This window comes from Aedes albopictus, chromosome 2, assembly GCF_035046485.1.
Source record: "Aedes albopictus strain Foshan chromosome 2, AalbF5, whole genome shotgun sequence".
Lineage (NCBI taxonomy): Eukaryota > Metazoa > Arthropoda > Insecta > Diptera > Culicidae > Aedes > Aedes albopictus.
Window position 1 is genome coordinate 405,022,860 of NC_085137.1, and position 19,309 is coordinate 405,042,168.

At 41.3% G+C, this 19,309-nt stretch overlaps 1 protein-coding gene across 2 annotated transcripts in view; it reads left to right on the forward strand.

Moving 5' to 3' along the window:
* LOC109407929 (cold shock domain-containing protein E1) overlaps nt 1–19,309 on the forward strand; it is a 62,674-nt gene that overhangs the window by 28,365 nt on the left and 15,000 nt on the right. Inside the window, exons 3-10 of one of the 2 annotated variants that reach the window (XM_029876451.2) lie at nt 4,460–7,050; nt 16,357–16,796; nt 16,858–17,249; nt 17,315–17,522; nt 17,583–18,032; nt 18,099–18,422; nt 18,490–18,774; nt 18,840–19,262. In XM_029876451.2, the coding sequence (XP_029732311.1) occupies nt 7,008–7,050; nt 16,357–16,796; nt 16,858–17,249; nt 17,315–17,522; nt 17,583–18,032; nt 18,099–18,422; nt 18,490–18,774; nt 18,840–19,262 (2,565 nt within the window). In that variant the 5' untranslated portion in view covers nt 4,460–7,007. Of the gene's footprint in view, nt 1–4,459; nt 7,051–16,356; nt 16,797–16,857; nt 17,250–17,314; nt 17,523–17,582; nt 18,033–18,098; nt 18,423–18,489; nt 18,775–18,839; nt 19,263–19,309 lie in introns of those variants that run through there. The other variant, XM_029876452.2, reaches the window with a different exon arrangement.

Consider the following 19,309-nt stretch of genomic DNA (forward strand, 5'->3'; position numbering starts at 1 on the left):
TACACACACAACGAGCGCAATCATAAAATCCATACCCGACAAGCATTCTCTTGCGTTCTCTTGCGTTCACATGCGTCGAAGCAGCTCCATCGCATTTCCGCACTCATCGCAACTCATCTACTATGTACGGTTCATGCGTTCTGCATATAGTTTCCACAGAGTGTGCTTCGACGCTTATCCGATCTCTTATCTCTTTGCATCGCACCTTACCCACTATGTGCTCAACGTAAATGGTACTTCGCGTTGGGAGCGAACAAGAGGGAAAACACTTGTCCTCAAATGTAACAGCAAATTAAACAATAAACGACTAATGCGCGGAGGGCGTGATAAAATCGGAACATTACGGTACATAGTATATTATATGTATATATAATATATAATAAAAACAACTTGTTTTACTCACGCAAGGCCATTAACAATAAAATCAGCATCAAACTTCAATTTCCGGCCGAAATAATTTACACCAAAAAAAATTATTACTAAATGTGAAAATTGTGAAATGTTTGAATTGTCATAATTTTTTTGTTTATTTTCATGGTAGATTGCTAATACAATGGACCGTTTTCTCTAAAAAATTACGTTGGTAAAAAGATAGGGTTTTGAGATATTTGAGTTTTTGTGACAAAAATGATATTTTTTAATGGTAAAAAAGATTTTTTTCACAGTGTATATTTTCTTAGGAATCGCCATTTAGTTATCTAACTTTGCTGAACAATAAAATCAGCATCAAATCGCGATTTCCGGCCGAAATAATTTACACAGAAAAATTTTTTTTACTAAATGTAAAAATTGTGAAATTTTTGAAATGTTATAATTTTTTTGTTTATTAGTTTACCATCACCAAATTTTAAAATTCAAGTTGGTAAAAAGATAGGGTTTTGAGATATTTGAGTTTTTGTGACAAAAATGATGTTTTTCAATGATAAAATAGATTTTTTTTCACAGTGTATATTTTCTTAGAAATCGCCATTTAGCTATCTAACTTTGCTGAAAAATTCATAACAATCGAACAATCCGTTTTTGCTGTGCATATTTTTGAATATTTTTGAACCATTTTCACATACACCCTTTTGAAAAGTTAGTCGTGGCTCTAAATAAAAATTTGATATCGAAAAATGGCGATTTAGATGGAACTGAAAAACTGTGCAAAGTTTCAGTTCAATAGAAAATCATGAATTAAAAATTTTCCTTAATTTTGATGCTGTTGCTTGGAATCGCTCATGTGAAAATTTGGTGGCTTTGTAGCGTGCAATCAAGATGGCGACTCTTACTCATCTACTGTTGGAAAATTTGGAATTCTCGGAGGAATCATTGGATGTTTTTCGAGGTATGTTGGGCTAAATAGTATACGAAACCATATAAAACTAATTTCTTTTCGTTTTTAGAGTGTGGAATCCAGTTTTACGAATTGGTGACGTATTCGGCGGACGATTTTGAGTCCAGTTTGTGTCAGTGCGACGTAAATTGGAATTGTCCGAAGATTTTTGTGTAAGCGAATGCATGGCGAATACGTAAGATATTTAAATACTAATAAATGGAATCGACAACTGTAAATCTGTTATTTTTCTATTCGCAGAAGTCAACCATTCTTCAGGCTCTGAGGTCTGATTTACTCGCAGATAAAGAAAACCAACATCCAAATCATCAAGTAACGACGGACAGCCAGCAACTTGAAGACGATGGAATAAGGCAGGAGTAAACCGACCATTTGGAGCAGCCGCCGGTAGAATGCGAGATGGAATTGGAAGTCCAGCAAAGCAAGCGAAAGTCGAGGACGTGACGATTGAACTGACTGTTCCGGGATCGGTGAAAGCTGAGTTCGAACCGAAGGTCGGAGCCGCTCCGATCGATATCGCCAATACGGACAACTTCTAGTCAAGACCGAGATGCCAGCGAAATAAGATGGAAACTCAGCAGCCGGACCGCAAGCATCGTTCTATAAACAACAAGTATCACATTGCGAAGAGGAAGACATTTCGGACAATGTCATTTTTTTACATCAAACCTGCTGCTATAAACGTTAACAGATCTTACATAATAAATGATTATACCCTTTTCCTGACAATTTTCCTGAAATCTAAATCAACATGTGAGAAGGGTGAAGCAGCATTTGCTAAGCTTTTCCGTTGCGCGAAAGAGCCGTGATAGGCGTCAGCTTGCAAATGTTGCTTCGCCTATTTCATTTGTTGGTATAGAAATTATTTTTCTAAATTCACCTAACATGTATCATAGTATCATATAAATTTTATCCCAATTTCATATAAGATTTATTATATTTTCATATAAAAAGTATTGTAATGCAGTTTATAATATATAAACAATTTTAATAAGTCTCATTAAAATTTCACATAAAATTCATCGACAGAAGCTAATAATCAATATAGACATTTCACATGAAGTGTAAGAAAAAATCCAATGAATCTAAGCAAAATTACCTATCAAAAAATTATCTGTTTTTCATATGAATGTCATATGGAAAACTACATGGAAAAAAATTATATGTGTTTTCAGATAAATTTTGTGTGAAAACTTGGTTCAGTGAATATAATCACAGACAAACAGACGTAACACTCTGATAATTCCCATCGTTCACCGATTTAACGATCTTCTTCAAAATTTGATAGTTGGCCAACTGCCCAACCGTGGCGCTCGCATAGTTTTTGTTCGAGTTTGACGTTTGCTCACTACCGCCACCTAGTTGGTGGTCGGCCAAACAAAGTACTTTTAGCATTGGGTGAATATGTTTCCGTGACTATGATTGGAATCGAAAAATGTTCGAAGTGTTACGTCTGTTTGTTTGTGATATAATAGTTAATGGTATAATAAGAGTAAAATATGTTATGGTGCCTAATGTTTATAAATAATTTCTCACAATATCAAAATAATGGCAAATTTAGCTAGGAATGTAAATTATGTTATTGTTTTGATATTTTATACAATTCATTATAAAATATGCTTAATTGCAAGTTTTACCATGATAGTAATTTTTTGTTATTGATGTGTTATTTACCATTATTCATGAATAACATATCAATGACAAGATTTGCTATGATTGTATATTTTGCTATTGATTTGCCATTTTAAGTTTTTCATAATAACAGAAGAATGGCAAAACGAGATATGATGGCAAAACCAGTTATTATTTTGCCCTTTGTTTGCCATTAGCCTCTACCCGGGGTAACACAAAACTGAACCACTTAGTAGTTATTGTAATATTTTTTACAGTTATATATTCATGTGCAAAGCAATCTGTGAAAGTTCCGAGATGATCGAAATATTTTTCAAATTTTGGCGATTTTTCAAAGTTTTATATGGAAACAAGTTTTCAAACTTCAAATGCCGTTTTCTCAATCCCTACTTTTTGCAAATGGGACTGTTATGCGAGTGGGGGCAGTACACGACATTAATAAGATTGTGGTAGTTGTGATGGTCAAATATGAACTTAATTTCTCAGAATGTAGTACTTGTCTTATAATGTGATATCGTTGAAAGCTCTCTCAGTGGTATTTCACTTTATACATTCTATTTCTACTGACACAATACTTCCCACATTTTATGATAAATGACGAAAGATGTTCTAGAATAGCGCTTGGTAAGCAGCATTCAGAATGGTGATCGATTGCAAGTCGTCACTTTCTAACTTGACAATTTCTTATATATAAGAAAGGTCACCTCTTCCTTCTATTGCTCCGGTAGCGTCGTTGATGGCTCCTTTAACTGTTCTCCAGCACTGCCGTAATTCTGCAAAGTGACGTAAGCGCCATTCAAAATTTCGACATTTTTGGTATATTATCTATAATATCTGGAGTAAAAATAACACTGTGGCATGCCTGCTGTATTAGAATGCAAGATCTAGTCATAATCTGCTGCAGTTCTCTAGTGGGACTCCGTTGAAGTCCTCATCGTCTGGCAATGATACCTCGAGATGTGCGCGTTTATCGATGCAACATCCGGTTGTATTAATTGCTTTAGGTCGTAACGAGGCTGCCGTCGGTACCGTACATTGTTGATTATGGAAAGTTTTGGGCGCAGTTTGACCTTCACCATATAGTGGCCTTAGTCGATGTTAGCGTTACGATAGCTCCTGAATTCGATAAAGTCGAGAAGTACTGTCCGTCGATCAAATTGGACAAAACAATAAACCCGCGATGACTATTTCGATAGTTTAGTACTGCTATCAACAGGTGCCAACCTATCATAAACTAACGTTGTTGAAATCTTGGTTGAAATCTTTCTTATGTACGATTTGTAAACTAAGGATCACAAATTGTAGGCAAAACTACGAATATTGATCAGGAGTCTTTCGTCTGTTGATAAATAATGCACGTTCCTTTTCTGAACAAGTGAATCAATAAAAGGATATTAACTGTTTCAACATTCGCTAATGAATGTTACTCCACAACCACATGTCTATACCCGAAGCTGACACATTTCTTTCTATTTCTCCACTCCGATTCAGGGCAGAAGCTGGGCTCGTTGAACAACATCATTAGCAGTAACTGCCACAAGGCATATTGTAACATCTTAGCAACAACATCAACATCCTGCTGCAGAGGAAGCTCAGTGCGAACCGAATCGGCAAGTGTGTTTGTGTTGGGATAGTGTTTTTTTTTTAGAAACTAGAGAACAACAGTTACAGTGAAATTCATTGAGGATAACACCAAAATTCTTCTCGCTAACCTACAACTAGTGCGTAACGACGACTCACGAGTACGGAAGCCAAAAAATCATCGCAAAGCAACTAATTATTGTGTCTGAATTGTATTGTACAACTAGCTAGGCCCAGGTAGCTAGTACGGACAACCACGACAAAACAGACAGTTCGATCGTTCCTCGTTTTTTAATCGATTTTGCGTCTCGCACCGGAAGTACTATTGTTTTCCCGTTTGCCATCGATCGCACCCCATCACACCAACAGTAACGAAAACCAGCATCATCAGCAAGCCGGGAAGATAAAACGGTAAGGGTTTTATTGGACACAATAGTGCGACGAACGTCGGAAGGAAATTACTAACTAAACTATTACCAAGTACAAAGTATCAGAAAACAGAAAACAAACGGAAAACTAAGCAAAACAAGGGAAAAGCAACACATTTCGTTAAGTTAGTTTATTTAAAGTAATTGAAAGCACATGCAGTTCCGGAAGATTCTATTGGTTTGAATTGCGGCTGTTTTTTCGGTTTCGGACTTCGGTAGACAGCGTGGGAAAGTGAAGTGAGAAGAAGGAAAAAGGAGAGACCAAAAGTGGAATAGTGAGAGATTCATAAAAGGACGAACACAGGATCTTGCTGGGAGTTATTTTTCGGTGGAGGAGCGCGTTTTTTATGAGAAGAGACATAAAGAGATGGTGGACACTATAGAAAATATTTAACAAATCTAAAAGTCTAAAGCGGAAAACAAAAGAGGAAATTTAAAATTCTGAAATAAAAAAGAATACAAATAAAACCATTCTGTGATAAAATTTAAAAATATAACAAGTAAACAAAAGTAAGCGTACGTTTATTGAAGCAAAACTAAGTTTAAGCTAAGAAGTAAGTGAATAAACCCCTGCCCTGCAAAGGGTGCCACACAAAAACACGAAAAACTGCAAACTAAACTAGAAAGTGACGCAGAAGCGCAGAAGATCACTTCCTACCGTTACGCAGGCGAGTGAAGCCTGCGTTGAAACTTCGAAAGACTAAGTGAAACAACCTAACACAAGAACAAGTGAAAAAAAAACAAGTGTAACCGGATAGTGATTCCTTCTACAAACTATCATATACAAAAGAAGTGCAGATAGAACTCATTTGCCTAAACAGTAACCTACGCGCTAGCTTTTATTTATCGAATTTTCCTCTTGTTTTTTTTTTATTGAACTGCTATTTAAGTTTGAGTTTATCGAGTTTCTGCGCGCGCCAGCGAAGAAACGAGGAACTGTTTTTATTTTTCAAAAACCGTGTTGATCCGTGTGTGAATAACTGATTGATTCTCGAAGCGAGAGGAGACGGAGCAAATATAAGTGTATGTTCTTCAAAGAAGAATTTAAAACAGAAAAATCTGATAAATTATTGAAATTATTAGTAAAAAGCAAAAAAGTAAATCTAGCTTAGTGCAAACGCCGAAAACAAACAGAAGAAGAAAGTGAAAGAAGAGCGACACAGCTAGAAAAGAATAAGTAAACTTCGGTGTGCTTTTCGTGGTTATCATCATCTATCATTATCATTGTTATACTAAACAAAATTAAGACAAATATCCTCCTGCAAACCGGTGATCTGTGCGAAGGAACGGACTCTCAAACAGGCGTATCCCGAAGTGTTAGAAGGAAAAGAGTGTCCTTGTCATCCGGAACGAGCCCCTGTGCGGTCACAAAGAGAAGAGACACGCGCCGAACACGATTTTCAGAGGAATAAAAGAGAAGAATATATCCGATAAGGCTGATTTGTGAATATAGAAACCAAATTCAAATATTATTAATTAGAAAAGCAAGAAGCAAGTAGAACTTCAACATTTTTTTCTTCGTCATAAGTGATTATTAAGTGGAAGCTTCACACTCTCGGAAGAAACCTGCAACTAGTGGAAATTTTAGTGTGATTACTCTAGTAAAACCTAAAAAGTAGACTTTGGAAGCGTGAATCTTTGGTCTTGAAAAGTAAAAGAGTTTTGGAGTGCACAATCTTCAAAAAAAAAAAAAAAAACATTTCATCCTCGGAAGTAGCAGAGCTCAGAAGAACCGTTGAACTCTAAACCGTTGACTGCCAAACATTCTAAACCGCAGATACGGTGTGCCAGGGCGATTTACGAAGAAAAGTGGAAGTGATTCTAGCGGCTAGTGCACGGTGTAGAACATCAGCACTCTTCCCCATCGCAGGCGATTCAGCTGATATCAGAACAACTGCTTGTTGATCCGGTTCGAAAAAGTGGACAGTTTATTTTTTCGCGAACAACCGCACGAGATAAAAGTAGCAAACGTGGACTCGCAGGCGCGTCCCCGTCGAGGAGTAGCAACAGGTCCGATTCCCGGCCCACTCATGAACATGGGAAGCCAAGCTAGACCCTTCCGCTCGGCTGAGGGTGAGTAGTAAGAGAATGAAAATTCTCCCACGCTCGACATTAGTTTGTAGAATCAAATACTGATATGAATTAGGTTTTATTGTTTCTCATATTTGAATACCACACAAGTCTTGTGGTGTGGTGTGGTCACCACACTTTTGGTTCTCCAGTAAGATTCCGGTACACAGGGTCAAGTATTTGTCGCAAAAGAAACCAATGCTCAAACATCTTGTATGACTCGATTTGATTTTCATTAGGGTCAAACAGATGTTGTTTCTTGAGTTCTTTCCTTGTCAAGTATTTTTATTTGACCCTGTGTATTTGAGGCCGTAGCCTAGTGGATAAGGTTTTCGATCGTCATTCCAGAGACGGCGGGTTTGACTTTTGTTCGGATCGGGAGATACATATTCTCAACTTCCTGTGCCTAGCTCTCGAGATACGTTCTCCTCTATTTGAGACATTTCTTCCATCTCCATACTAAGAGACTATTTCATATCATCTACCTGAGTGAGAAGGAAGGAAATTAGGAATAGGTTCGGGATATGTAAAGGAAGGGAAATAGGAAAATATACCTTGGGAGTTTCAGGATCAAAGGGACGCAAAGATCGACTGCCATTGCGATGCCGTATTTCCGTAAAAAGAGCAATAGACGTTTTACTCAGATTTATTTTCAAAATCGGTTTTCGTACACTACATGTATGGATCAAAGTTATCTCCTGATTTTTTCCTGGTGGAAAATATTATTCGTTTCAGCAAAAACCATTTTCAAACAAAATTTTGCAAAAAATGATTTCTGCAAAAACGAAAAACATTTTCCACCAGGAAAAAAAAAAATCCGGAGATACCTTGATCCATGCTCTACATGTGTACGAAACCCCATTTTGAAAATATTTCTTCGTTATTTAATAAAAAATCAAAAACCAAATAATTGAGGAAATGCTTCCAGTTTTGCCTTAATACGAGGCACGGCCCACTTTCGGAATAAACTTAAAAAAAAACGAGTTTTTTTTCGAAAACACGCGCAAAATAGTCTGGATCACATCTAACGTGACTTGACTTTTTTAGGACGTTTTTTGAAATAACGCGGTTTTTCTACACGGTTTTTTTTACGCGGTACCATTACCGTCGTAAAAAAACCTCAGTGGATACCCTGTAGCAAAACTGCCAACAAGTAGGTTTTTCAAAACATGTTTGCAGTAGCCAAATCCCTACTGAAGGAGAAAAGGGGTGTGGGACGATTCGAACGAATAAAATGAGATCGCGACGAATTAAACTCAACTACAAAATGTTGTTTATTGCTCTCTCAGGTTCTACACTAGGGGAAGACGGGGTAAGACGGCCACCCTAAGCCATAAAAATCATAACCTAACACTGACAATGAATTACACTAGTTTCAACACAGCATATCATTTTTCGAAGTGTTGGGCATGCAAGAAAATTATTTTTCGATTTGTTCTGTTGAAACTTTTATAATTTTGAGCTATTTGAAAATTTGATTAAAAAGCACTTTATTTTTTGACGACGGGGTAAGACGGCCCACCAGCGGGGTAAGAAGGACCATCACTATTTGTTAAAATAATAGTGATTAGAAATGTTTGAATTCCATACGTTGAAATAAGATATGACTCCTTCAAGTCCCTCACATGGAAAATTGGTTAACATAATTGCCCGGGGGTTACCATTTATTATTTTTATTGGGGTATCGTAAATATGGATACTCAAACACCCATTTACATCACAAAAATGATGTTTCTGGTTACGTCCAGCGCAAACAACGCAAATATGAGTTTATTTATGTGAAATGGCATATTTTCAACAAACAATTTTCGATAAATTGGGTGCAGCCATATTATTCTATGATCTGGGGGGTGGCCGTCTTACCGTCTTACACTTAGATAGGGTGACTCGAAATTTATGCCACCACATATGCCGCCCCAGTTACACTAGGAAGCGAACCCTGTGGCCTGAACTTGTAACTACAGTTTTCTGATCATCCTGAGGATAACCTGATAAGCCATCATCACACAAAAAGGCGGGTTTGATTCGATTGATTGAAATAACATGAGGTTTACCCGCAATAGAAACTTCAAAAAAATTGTCACATTTCTTTAAAACCTGGTACGGTCCTTCGTAGGGTTGCTGCAGCGGCTTTTTTACGGAATCCACTCGAACGAAGACGTGGCTGCAATCCTTCAACCGTTGATGGACGAAAGGCTTTTCTTTCGCATGGTGCACCGGAGTTGGTGATTTCAAAACGTTGAGAGTTTTATGCAGGTGACTGGCTAGTTCCGAACGATCAACCTTGGTTACCGGTGGATCATAAAATTCTCCAGGAATTCGCAGCGCCTGGCCATACACCAGCTCAGCCGATGATCCTTTCAAGTCTTCCCTATAAGCAGTTCTCAGACCCAGTAGCACCAGAGGAAGGCGATCATACCAGTTCGAATCCGAAGCAGATCGAAGTGACGCTTTTAGCGTGCGATGAAATCTTTCGACGATTCCGTTTGATTGCGGATGGTAAGCTGTTGTGTGGATATGATGAACGCCTAGCAGACTAGTGAGCTCTCTGAAGACTTCTGATTCGAACTGACGACCTTGGTCTGAGGTAATCGTTTCTGGAGTTCCAAATCGTGAAATCCAACCTACCAGCAAGGCCTTGGCAACGGTTGGAGCAGTCATTTCTAGAAGGGGTACTGCTTCTGCCCATCGAGTAAATCGATCGATAATAGTCAACAAGTAGCGGTGTCCACGAGATGGCGGAAGAGGTCCTACGAGATCGATGTGGATATTCCGGAAGCATGCCTTTGGAACTTGGAATGTTGAAAGTGGTGCTACGGTGTGTCGTGAGATTTTCGAACGCTGACATTGCAAACATGTTTTAACGAAGTTTGTTATGTCCTTCTTCATGTACGGCCACACGAACCTTTCTGAGATCAGCCTCTTCGTAGCGCGTGCACCCGGATGGGCCAGTCCATGAAACTGAGTCATAATGTTGGCTCGATGGTTTTCTGGAACGTAAGGACGCACTTTACAATCATTTGATACATCGACTATTAGCGGTGAGCGCAACTAAGAAAATTTTTGGGATTCAAGCTTCAAAGAAGTTGTTTTGGACGATAAAAGCTCCTTGAGCTGCCGATCACTTCGTTGATCTTTGGCGATCGCTTCAAAGTCAATGTTAGCAGCTACAGAGCCAACTCTTGATAACGCATCAGCGACAATGTTGTCTTTGCCGCTAATGTGGCGAATGTCTGTCGTGAATTCTGCTATGAACTGGAGATAGCGTTCCTCATGAGGAAGACGACTTGTCGGGTTTGTGGTAAGGGCGTAGGTCAGAGGAAAATGGTCTGTGAAAATCGTAAAGTGCCTGTCCTCAATGAGATGACGAAAATGTTTAACAGCTAGTTTTGCAGCTGTTAGCTCTCTACCGAAGGTAGAATATTTTTGCTGACTCGAGGAAAATTTTTGCGAAAAGAATCCAATTGGCTTCCACGTGTCCCCGTCCAATTGTTGCAGGACAGCCCCGGCTGCACAGTTTGACGCATCTACCATGAGGCCAAGAGGTTTCGATGAATCCGGGTAATGCAACAGAGCTGCGTCAGCAAGTGACTGCTTACCCGTGCAAAGCTTAATAGCAAATTGAAAACTAATTTTGATGTTGTGATATTGCAAATTATGATAACTCAGGTTGTTGTCATTTTGGTCGTTTTAACGGTTAAAATATCAAAAATGAGAGCAAAAAAATGTTCTTGTAACAGCAAGTTCAAAACAATTCCTGCCATCAGTGATATTAAATTGATAACTGTTTTTGCTATCTAATCTAATCTAATCTAATCTAATCTAACGCATACGCAGCCAGTACAAGAAAGCATCCTGGAAAATAATCGGGTTAGATTACGCCCAATTATTTTTCTTGTCAATATTGATGGTTGCAGCATATCAAAGATATGACATAAGCGTCAAAGCGGCCAGGCCTACTGCGTAGCGTTTACCGCAGAGATGATTCTTTGAAATTCTTCGACTATAATAAACTTTCGTTTAACATCGAATCACTTCTCGAATCTACAGGGGAGGAAGGATGCGTGGACATACCGTACCAAACGCTCCGAGATATTTGCTATTATATGGTTCAATATATACAATATACAATAGAGAAATAGGAAGCATGAAACGTCCTCACCAAGTTTGTCGTTTTATATCCATTTGATGATCGTCTTTTCTGAACCAGGTTCCTCTTGATGTGGGATGCTGCTGATAACTGCTTGAGAAATGTCACGCCACAAAAACTATCAACACCCGCGCACATAGTTGTTGTACGAATGTTCGCAATGTTTTCTGGATAACACAAGACTACAAGTCATTGCACTAACACACTGTTCTGATTTAATATTTTCACACCAAGAATATAAAGCTTAACAGCATTGGCAAAAGTACACGATGCGGCATGAAAAGTGGGTGTCCGCTTGTTCGCGACGTAAAACCAAATCAATCACTAGCGGAATAACGATATCAAGTTCTTCCGGCCACAATCACAACACGAAAATCTTCAATTTGAAGATAAGAGCTTCAAAACTGCAACACAACCATTGTGCCGAACGGATTCCACAAATTATATGCTCAAAACTTCCGGAAGGCGTAGCTCTAGCCAAATTATCACAAAAACCGCACAAAACGGGAGAGCGAAAAAAACCGTGACAGGCAAAACAAAAACACGTCCGATCGCGGCGAGGCCTACTTCGATCTATCGATAACTGTTTTTGCTATCAGTGCAAAAAATGGAAAAATCGTGAAATGTAGAGTTTTTCGAATGATATGAAAACTTAAATGTAATATGTTAATTGCAATGACGATATAGCTTTAGTTGTGTTATACAAGGTCGCCTAGAAGTTTTGAAATTACTTAACAACTTTAATATTTATAATAAGTTGAAGTGACAGCAAAATGAAATCAAAATTTGAAATCAAATTGAATCAAGACAATCTGATATCAAAATGTGATATCAATTTGCTGCTGATTACAAATTGTGTTTTCGATTTGCTATCATTTTGTTGTTAGACTTTGCTCGAGTACACTGCTCAAAACAAGATTGCGCTTGATCGTCCCACGCCACTTTTCTGTTGTCATTTTTACGATTGTCTGGTATGAGCTTTCGTAGCTTGTTTTGAACCTCCACGGCATGTGGAACGAATCTCTTGTATACGTTTATTAAAGCCAGAAAGCGGCGCAAATCCTTCACAGTCGTTGGTTTTTTGAAGTCAAGAACGGCTTGGACTCTTGATGACACTGGACGTAGTCCATTTTTGTCTACAAGGTAGCCGAGAAACTCATCTTGCGGCTGAGCGAAAACGCATTTATCGGCATTGATAACCAAACCGTTCGTTTTCAGTCGTTCAAGAACTATCCTTACGTGCTCCATGTGATCCGCTTTTGTCGATGACGCTATGCAAATGTCATCGATGAAAACGGTAACGAACTCCAAATCGCCGAACAGCTTGTTCATGAAGCGCTGAAAAGTTTGGCTCGCGTTGCAGAGGCCAAAGGGCATGCGCAAGAATTCATACAAGCCAAAAGGAGTAATGACAGCTGTCTTATGAATATCACTATCCTCGACGGGAATGTTGTAGTACGCTCTGACCAGATCCAACGTAGTGAAAATAGTCTTACCTTCGAATCTGTTGACCAAGTCATGCACGTGAGGTACCGGGTATCTGTCGGGGACGGTCACCTTGTTCAACCGTCGATAATCGCCAACGAATCGCCAATCTCCATTTTTCTTCGCCACACAGTGTAGTGGGCTTGCCCAACTGCTGCTTGATGGACGGCATATTCCCATCTCACACATGGTTCGAAATTCGTCCCTCGCTGCTTTGAGTTTCTCGGGGTGCATACGGCGTGGCTTCGATGCTACTGGAGGGCCTCGTGTTATGATATGGTGCGTGACATCGTGCTGGACATCCCGTTGGACTGATGACGGAATCAGGATTTCCCGGTAAGACGCTAGTAATTCTCGGAACGGGTGTCGATTATCCACCGCTGTGATTCCATGTACTGCTGTCTCTGATAGGCTACCAAGCGCGCGTAGCTTCGTTGTTCCGTCAACAAGATTTCGACTTTTCAGATCCAATCCGTAATGAGCTAGTAAATCCGCGCCGATCATTGCTACGCTTACATCAGCTATTAGAAAGCGCCACTTGAAACAACGTCGTAATCGTAATCCTAGGTCCAGTGATAGATGTGTTGGTCTCAAATCACCCAAATCACAAGAACCGAGAAGTTGTTCAAGCCGCGCCTGTGGAGATAAGGCGAATCGCGCGATCAGACGATCTTTCACTGGTCCATATTTGTTTTGAGCCGGTGGATTGGAGACTAGATCGGATACGTGGCAGATCACTGTTTGATCAATTTTAGCGATAATGTGCCAAAATTTTGTGTCATCCTTCGTCACTTGGGCCAGATGAAACTGGGCCTCCGCTTGGGCAAACCACATATGGGGGTCGTTTTTCCAGAATTCCGGCAACTTAATTGCCACCGACGCGACGGTGTGACATAGGCAAATCCTGACTGACTGACCAATTGAAAACTTTCCAATCTTCTACCGTATCTTTCTGAGTCAGTTGCAACAGTGTCTTAATGGATATCATTTTCCGCGTACGGCTGGCAAACTGCTTCTGAAAGATTACGTAGAGTAGAGGTTTCAACTCTATTCAGAGCAGGGATTGGCGGCATGCACCGTGCGGTGCGAAAAAAGGGTGTGCTTCACACAATCGCAAGTGCTCGTCTCCCGTTTTGCCGAGAGACAAGAGACGTATGAGTGAGAGCTTTCGTAATTGTGCGAGAGACAATCGCAGCACTAGCTCTACGGCGCAGGGAGTAATGCACGGTGCTTGGGACTGCGCTTGTCTCCAAACAGAAAAAATCAATTAATAAATTATTTGAAGAGTTTGTGTTTTCGGCAAAGTTGTTGAGCTTGTCAAGGGTTGACAAGTGATGGGTCGTTTGATTCGAAATTTTTGCAATCATGCGTAGTATCAAGCCAAGTGCAAAGTACGGAGACAAGCACCGAGAGAGTGCAGCGTGAGAGACAGGAGAGCTCCAGCGCGCGGCAAAGCAAGCGAGCAACACACAACCGATTGCGCGTACTCGTCTCCTTCTAGTTTGTTGTGCTGTCTCGCAGCAGAGTGTGCAGCACGCAAAGAGTTTTGAGTCGCACCCTATCCCTGATTCAGAGTGCAGCTAGGAACCTAGCAAAAAAAAAAAATATTCAGCAACCCTTCCCAATAATTTCTTTATGAATTTCTAATAGGATTCCTACCAGATTTCATATTGTAGTTCCTTAAAAAAATACTATAGGGGTTTGTCCTAGTATTTCTTTTGGAATTCGTCCCGGGTCTCATGGGATTTCCTCGGGTATTCTACTGAGGATTCTTTCAGCGGTTCCTTCAGAATTCTTCCAGCAATGCCTCCCGGAATTTCGTCAGATATTTCTCCCGGGATTTTTTTCAGGATCCTGCTAGGGATTCCACCTGAGATTCCCTTATTGATTTCGCGCCTTTAGAAAATTCTTTAAAAATGTTTCATGGGCTTCAAGCAGGGATTCATCGTGGATTCCTTCCAGAGAATTCGGCAGGAATTTCTTTAGGGATTTCTTCTGGGATTCCTTCTGGCATTCATTCTTAGATATTGCTCCGGAGTCTCGAAATTCATTTTATTTTCAACCGCGAGGTCTTCATTGATTCTCCACGGCTTTCCTGTAGGAATTTTACTTGGGATTCTTTCAGAGATTTCTCCCGAGATTCTTTCAGGGAATCCAGAGATTTCATGGAGAGTTGTCGAAGCTCCTTTCTAGGTTTCATCTGGAATTCCTTCTAGAATTCTCCATGATGCTCTCAGCGACTCCTTACGATTAAATCTGTGTCAGGACTCCTTTCGGGATTTCATGCTTGGATTCCTACTGGCTTCTTTCAAAGATTTCTTCAGGGAATTCTTTCGGGAATCTTCCCGGGATTTCTCCGAACTTGTTCCTAGGATTTCTCCCGCGATTATTTTTTTTTCTGATACTGGATTCCACTCGTGTTTATTTTATAGGAACTTGACTTGACTGTTGATAACAAATTTATATGGAGCTTCAAACTGTTAAGCACCTTTGGCTTATTTATGTAAAACAATCATCTATCTATCCACAACCAATTCAGCGTATTTTTTATTTTGTGTCAACTTATTCTGTTTTGTTGAAAACGACATTGAAGCATTGTTCATAGAAGTGCTATCACCACCTTTCAGTCACTTTACGTCCGTCCGTCAAGAGACTCTTGTCCGCATCCTTGCACATTTTGTTTCGTTACCTGAAGTCGTTGAGGTATGCGCTGACCTTTTGGTAGAACTCCTGTGTTTTTCGTGAATGGCACAGCAGTTCCATTTCCTCGCAAATCCGTTTCTTCCAGGTGGCTTTTTGTCTCCCGAAAGAGGTGGATTTGATGTTTGCACTTCTGTTTCTATTGTTTGTGTCTGTAAATGTGTTTTGGGTAAATTTTGTTTGTGGTGAATCTAGTGAAATACTTATGTTATGAAGACTGATTTCACAGCGCAACCTTTTTTTTCGTCTCAAGAGCAAACTTATGTGTCTCCGAAGGATTTTGGGCCGCTTAATCCGAATCCGGGCTCAGATTTGCTCTAACACGTCACAATTTTGAGCTATACCGTCAAATGGGGTATATGGTATGGGTATGGTCAATAGGGCAAAATATGCGATATTGGGCTTTTTTGACAGCAAGCCATTAAGCAAGGAAATATTTTTTTTAAGCAATCAAAATGTTAATTGGTCAATTAACATCTAAATTAACGACTTATGCAAAATATTTTGTTTTACCTAATCAAATTTGATAGATTTTAGCATTTTATGTTAGTATGAAAACTTGCATGCAACTTTTGGAGGGTGACTTGTATGGGGTGTATCGTACCTAACATAAATCGCTTAAAACTATCAAATTTGATTAGGTAAAACGAAATATTTTGTATGAGTCGTTAATTTAAATGTTAATTGACCAATTAATCTTTTGATTGCTTAAAAAAATATTTCCTTGCTTAATGGCTTGCTGTCAAAAAAGCCCAAAATCGCATATTTTGCCCTATAAATTGAGGTATAGCTCAAAATTGTGACGTATTAGAGCAAATCTGATCCCGGATTCGGATTTAGCGGCCCAAAATCCTTTGGAGACACATAAGTTTGCTCTTGAGACAGACAAAAAGTAAATTTTTGTTACGCTGTGTTTCCTATGCCTGGCTTTTTACACAACAGCAAATTTGTTTTTTTTTTCTGCTCTACAACAGCCGGTCAATTCATGGACTTCGTCGATTACGGCCAGCGGGACATGTTGTTTGGTGGTCAGGGCAATCCGTCGGCGGCATCGCGTCCTCCGTTGACTCCGTCGAACTCGTTCCCACCGATCGGGACATTCACGCTGGATTCGACCAGCATGGCGGCTCCCCCAAGCCAAAACAACGTTTTTGGTGGAGGTGACACCATGGGTGTTCTCGGTGGATCCGGTGGTTCCGGGTCGATCGGGGTGTTCAACGCTAACGCTATGATGAGCATGTCCGGTGGAGGCGGTGCTGGTGGAAGCGGCGCTGGTGGATCCGGTGGCGGTTCATCCGCCAATTCTGCTCCTGGTAACTCGAGCGGCTCGTACGGATCGGGAGGGCAATCGAATAGCAACGGGGTCGATGCCAACCAAGGAACTCGCGAAACGGGAATCATCGAAAAGTTGTTGGTAAGTAGAGGGCAGTTGTTATCTAATGGGCAGATGGGTCTTATCGTGTCATTACTTTTAGCATTCGTATGGCTTCATCCAGTGCTGCGAGCGCCAAGCTAGGCTCTTTTTCCACTTTTCTCAGTTCGGTGGAACCATCGAGCATCTGAAGATTGGCGATCCGGTCGAGTTTGAAATGACGTACGATCGCCGTACGGGAAAACCGATCGCCAGTCAGGTGAGCAAGATTGCTCCGGAGGTGGTGCTGTCGGAGGAACGCGTCACCGGAACGGTTACCACCGAGCTGAAGACCGAATCATCGCAAGCTGCATCGAGCGACACCACTACCGGTCGGATCAGCTACGAAAACCGTGGCGAGTGCTTCTTCCTACCTTATACCAAAGATGATGTCGAGGGAAACGTTTGTCTGAGAGCTGGCGACAAGGTCAGCTTTCAGATTGCCACCAATCAGAGGTAAGGTCATTACTATCGGATCGGAATTTCAAATGGATGGATGTGTATCGGATTTGTTTCCGCAGGGGCAACTTGGGAGCATGCCATATTCGTTTGGAGAATCCGGCTCATCCGGTCAAGTACCGTGGAGTGGTTTGCTCGATGAAGGACACTTTCGGTTTCATCGAGCGGGCGGATGTCGTGAAGGAGATCTTCTTCCACTTCTCTGAAACCGACAACACCATCGAGCTGCGTCCGGGAGATGACGTTGAGTTCATCATTCAGACCAGAAATGTAAGACTTTTTTGCAACACGAGCGAATGAACAAAATTATATCTTCTTGCCGTTTCAAAGCAGGGTAAAGAGGTTGCATGCAACATTGCCCGTCTCCCGCCGGGGTCGGTCATTTTCGAGGATGTTGATTCAACCATTTACAAGGGCCAGGTGCTCAAGTCACTCGACCGCAACAACCAGTTGCGCCAACAGAACAACGATCCGCTACCCGGACGAATTAGATATAGAGCTGCCGACCATTCGGAAGTAGAAGTGCCATTCGGGGACAAGGACCAGAAGGGTGACTTCACCCTGCGCCACGGTGACTGGGTGCAGTTCTTGCTGGCGACCGACCGTCGCGATCAGCTGCAGCGGGCCACGTCGATCTCGCTGTTGGACGAAACGTTCCAGGTTTCCGGCGAGAAGCGCGAGCAGGGCGTCGTGGCCTCGCTTAAGGAAGGCTTCGGCTTCCTGCGCTGCGTCGAACGTAACATAAGACTGTTTTTCCACTTCACCGAGGTGTTGGACACGGTAAGATGGATGGCGAAATTCAACGAATTAATTTAAACTAACGTTTCATAACATATTTTTTTACAGAGCCGTGAGATTTGCGTTGACGATGAGGTGGAATTCACCGTAATTCAGGACCCGGGCTCTAGTTTTGCCAACACTCGCCAGAGCGCCATCCGCATCAAGCACTTGCCGGTGGGAACGGTCAAGTTTGAAACCCTTATCGAGAGCAACGTCGAGGGTATCGTGTCACGCGAGGCTCCCAAGAGCCCAATCAAGTCACAGGAACGTACCGAGGGTGGTGTCATTTCCTACGGCCAAGGCCCCAACAAAAAGACTATAATGTATTTCTTGAAAGATTGTGATAAAGCACCGCGTGTGGGTGATAAAGTTAGATTCAATATCTGTCAAGTAAGTCGAATATAAAACAATTGTGAATAGTATGAAAGCTCAACTGGAACTTTTTCCATTTTAACAGGTTAAACGTAACAAAGAGTTGATCGCTACTAACATCCAGGAAATTACTAATCAACTTCAGCACCAGTCGTCACTTAGCGGTGACCAGCAGCAGCAGGGCTCCCAGCAATCCCAGCAGATGCAGCTGTCATCACTGCACAATCTCCAGCAGCAACCGCACTCGCCGAGCGCTGGTATGAACAACGGCAACCGTATGAACAGCACTTCGGCCATGATGAAGGCCAGCTATGCCAATGGAAACATCAAGCCTGGCAAGGTTCACCACGGCTTCATCGCTGTGCTAAAGGTAAGTTTGTGTATAGCCTAATATGTCTTGTATACGGGGGGTAACAATCTTAACACTCCCATCAGGAAAACTTCGGCTTCATCGAAACGCTCGAGCACGATCAGGAAGTGTTCTTCCACTTTAGCAACTTCATTGGCAACACCAACGCCCTTGAGCTTGGTCACGAGGTGGAATATTCTCTGTCCACGCGCAGTGCCGTCAACGCCGGCAACTGCATTCCGGCCGAGAACGTCAAAGTTATCCCGAAAGGTAGCATCCCGCAACCGAAGGTACTGCCGGCAGTCTACAATGGTGTGGTTTTGCGTCCGCTGCGGTGCATCAATCCGGACCAACCGGAGTACTGCGGATTGGTGCAGGTGCGCAACGAAGCCGGCGAAGCTATGACCACGCATGAATTCGGCATCACCAGCCTGAAGAACAAGCGGGATCTGCTGCAGAAGGACGACATGGTGACCTTCAAGGTCGACGAACAGAATCGTGCTGTTGAGGTAAGTTGGGAGGGTACTTAGAAGAGATAATTTTAACTCTACATCTA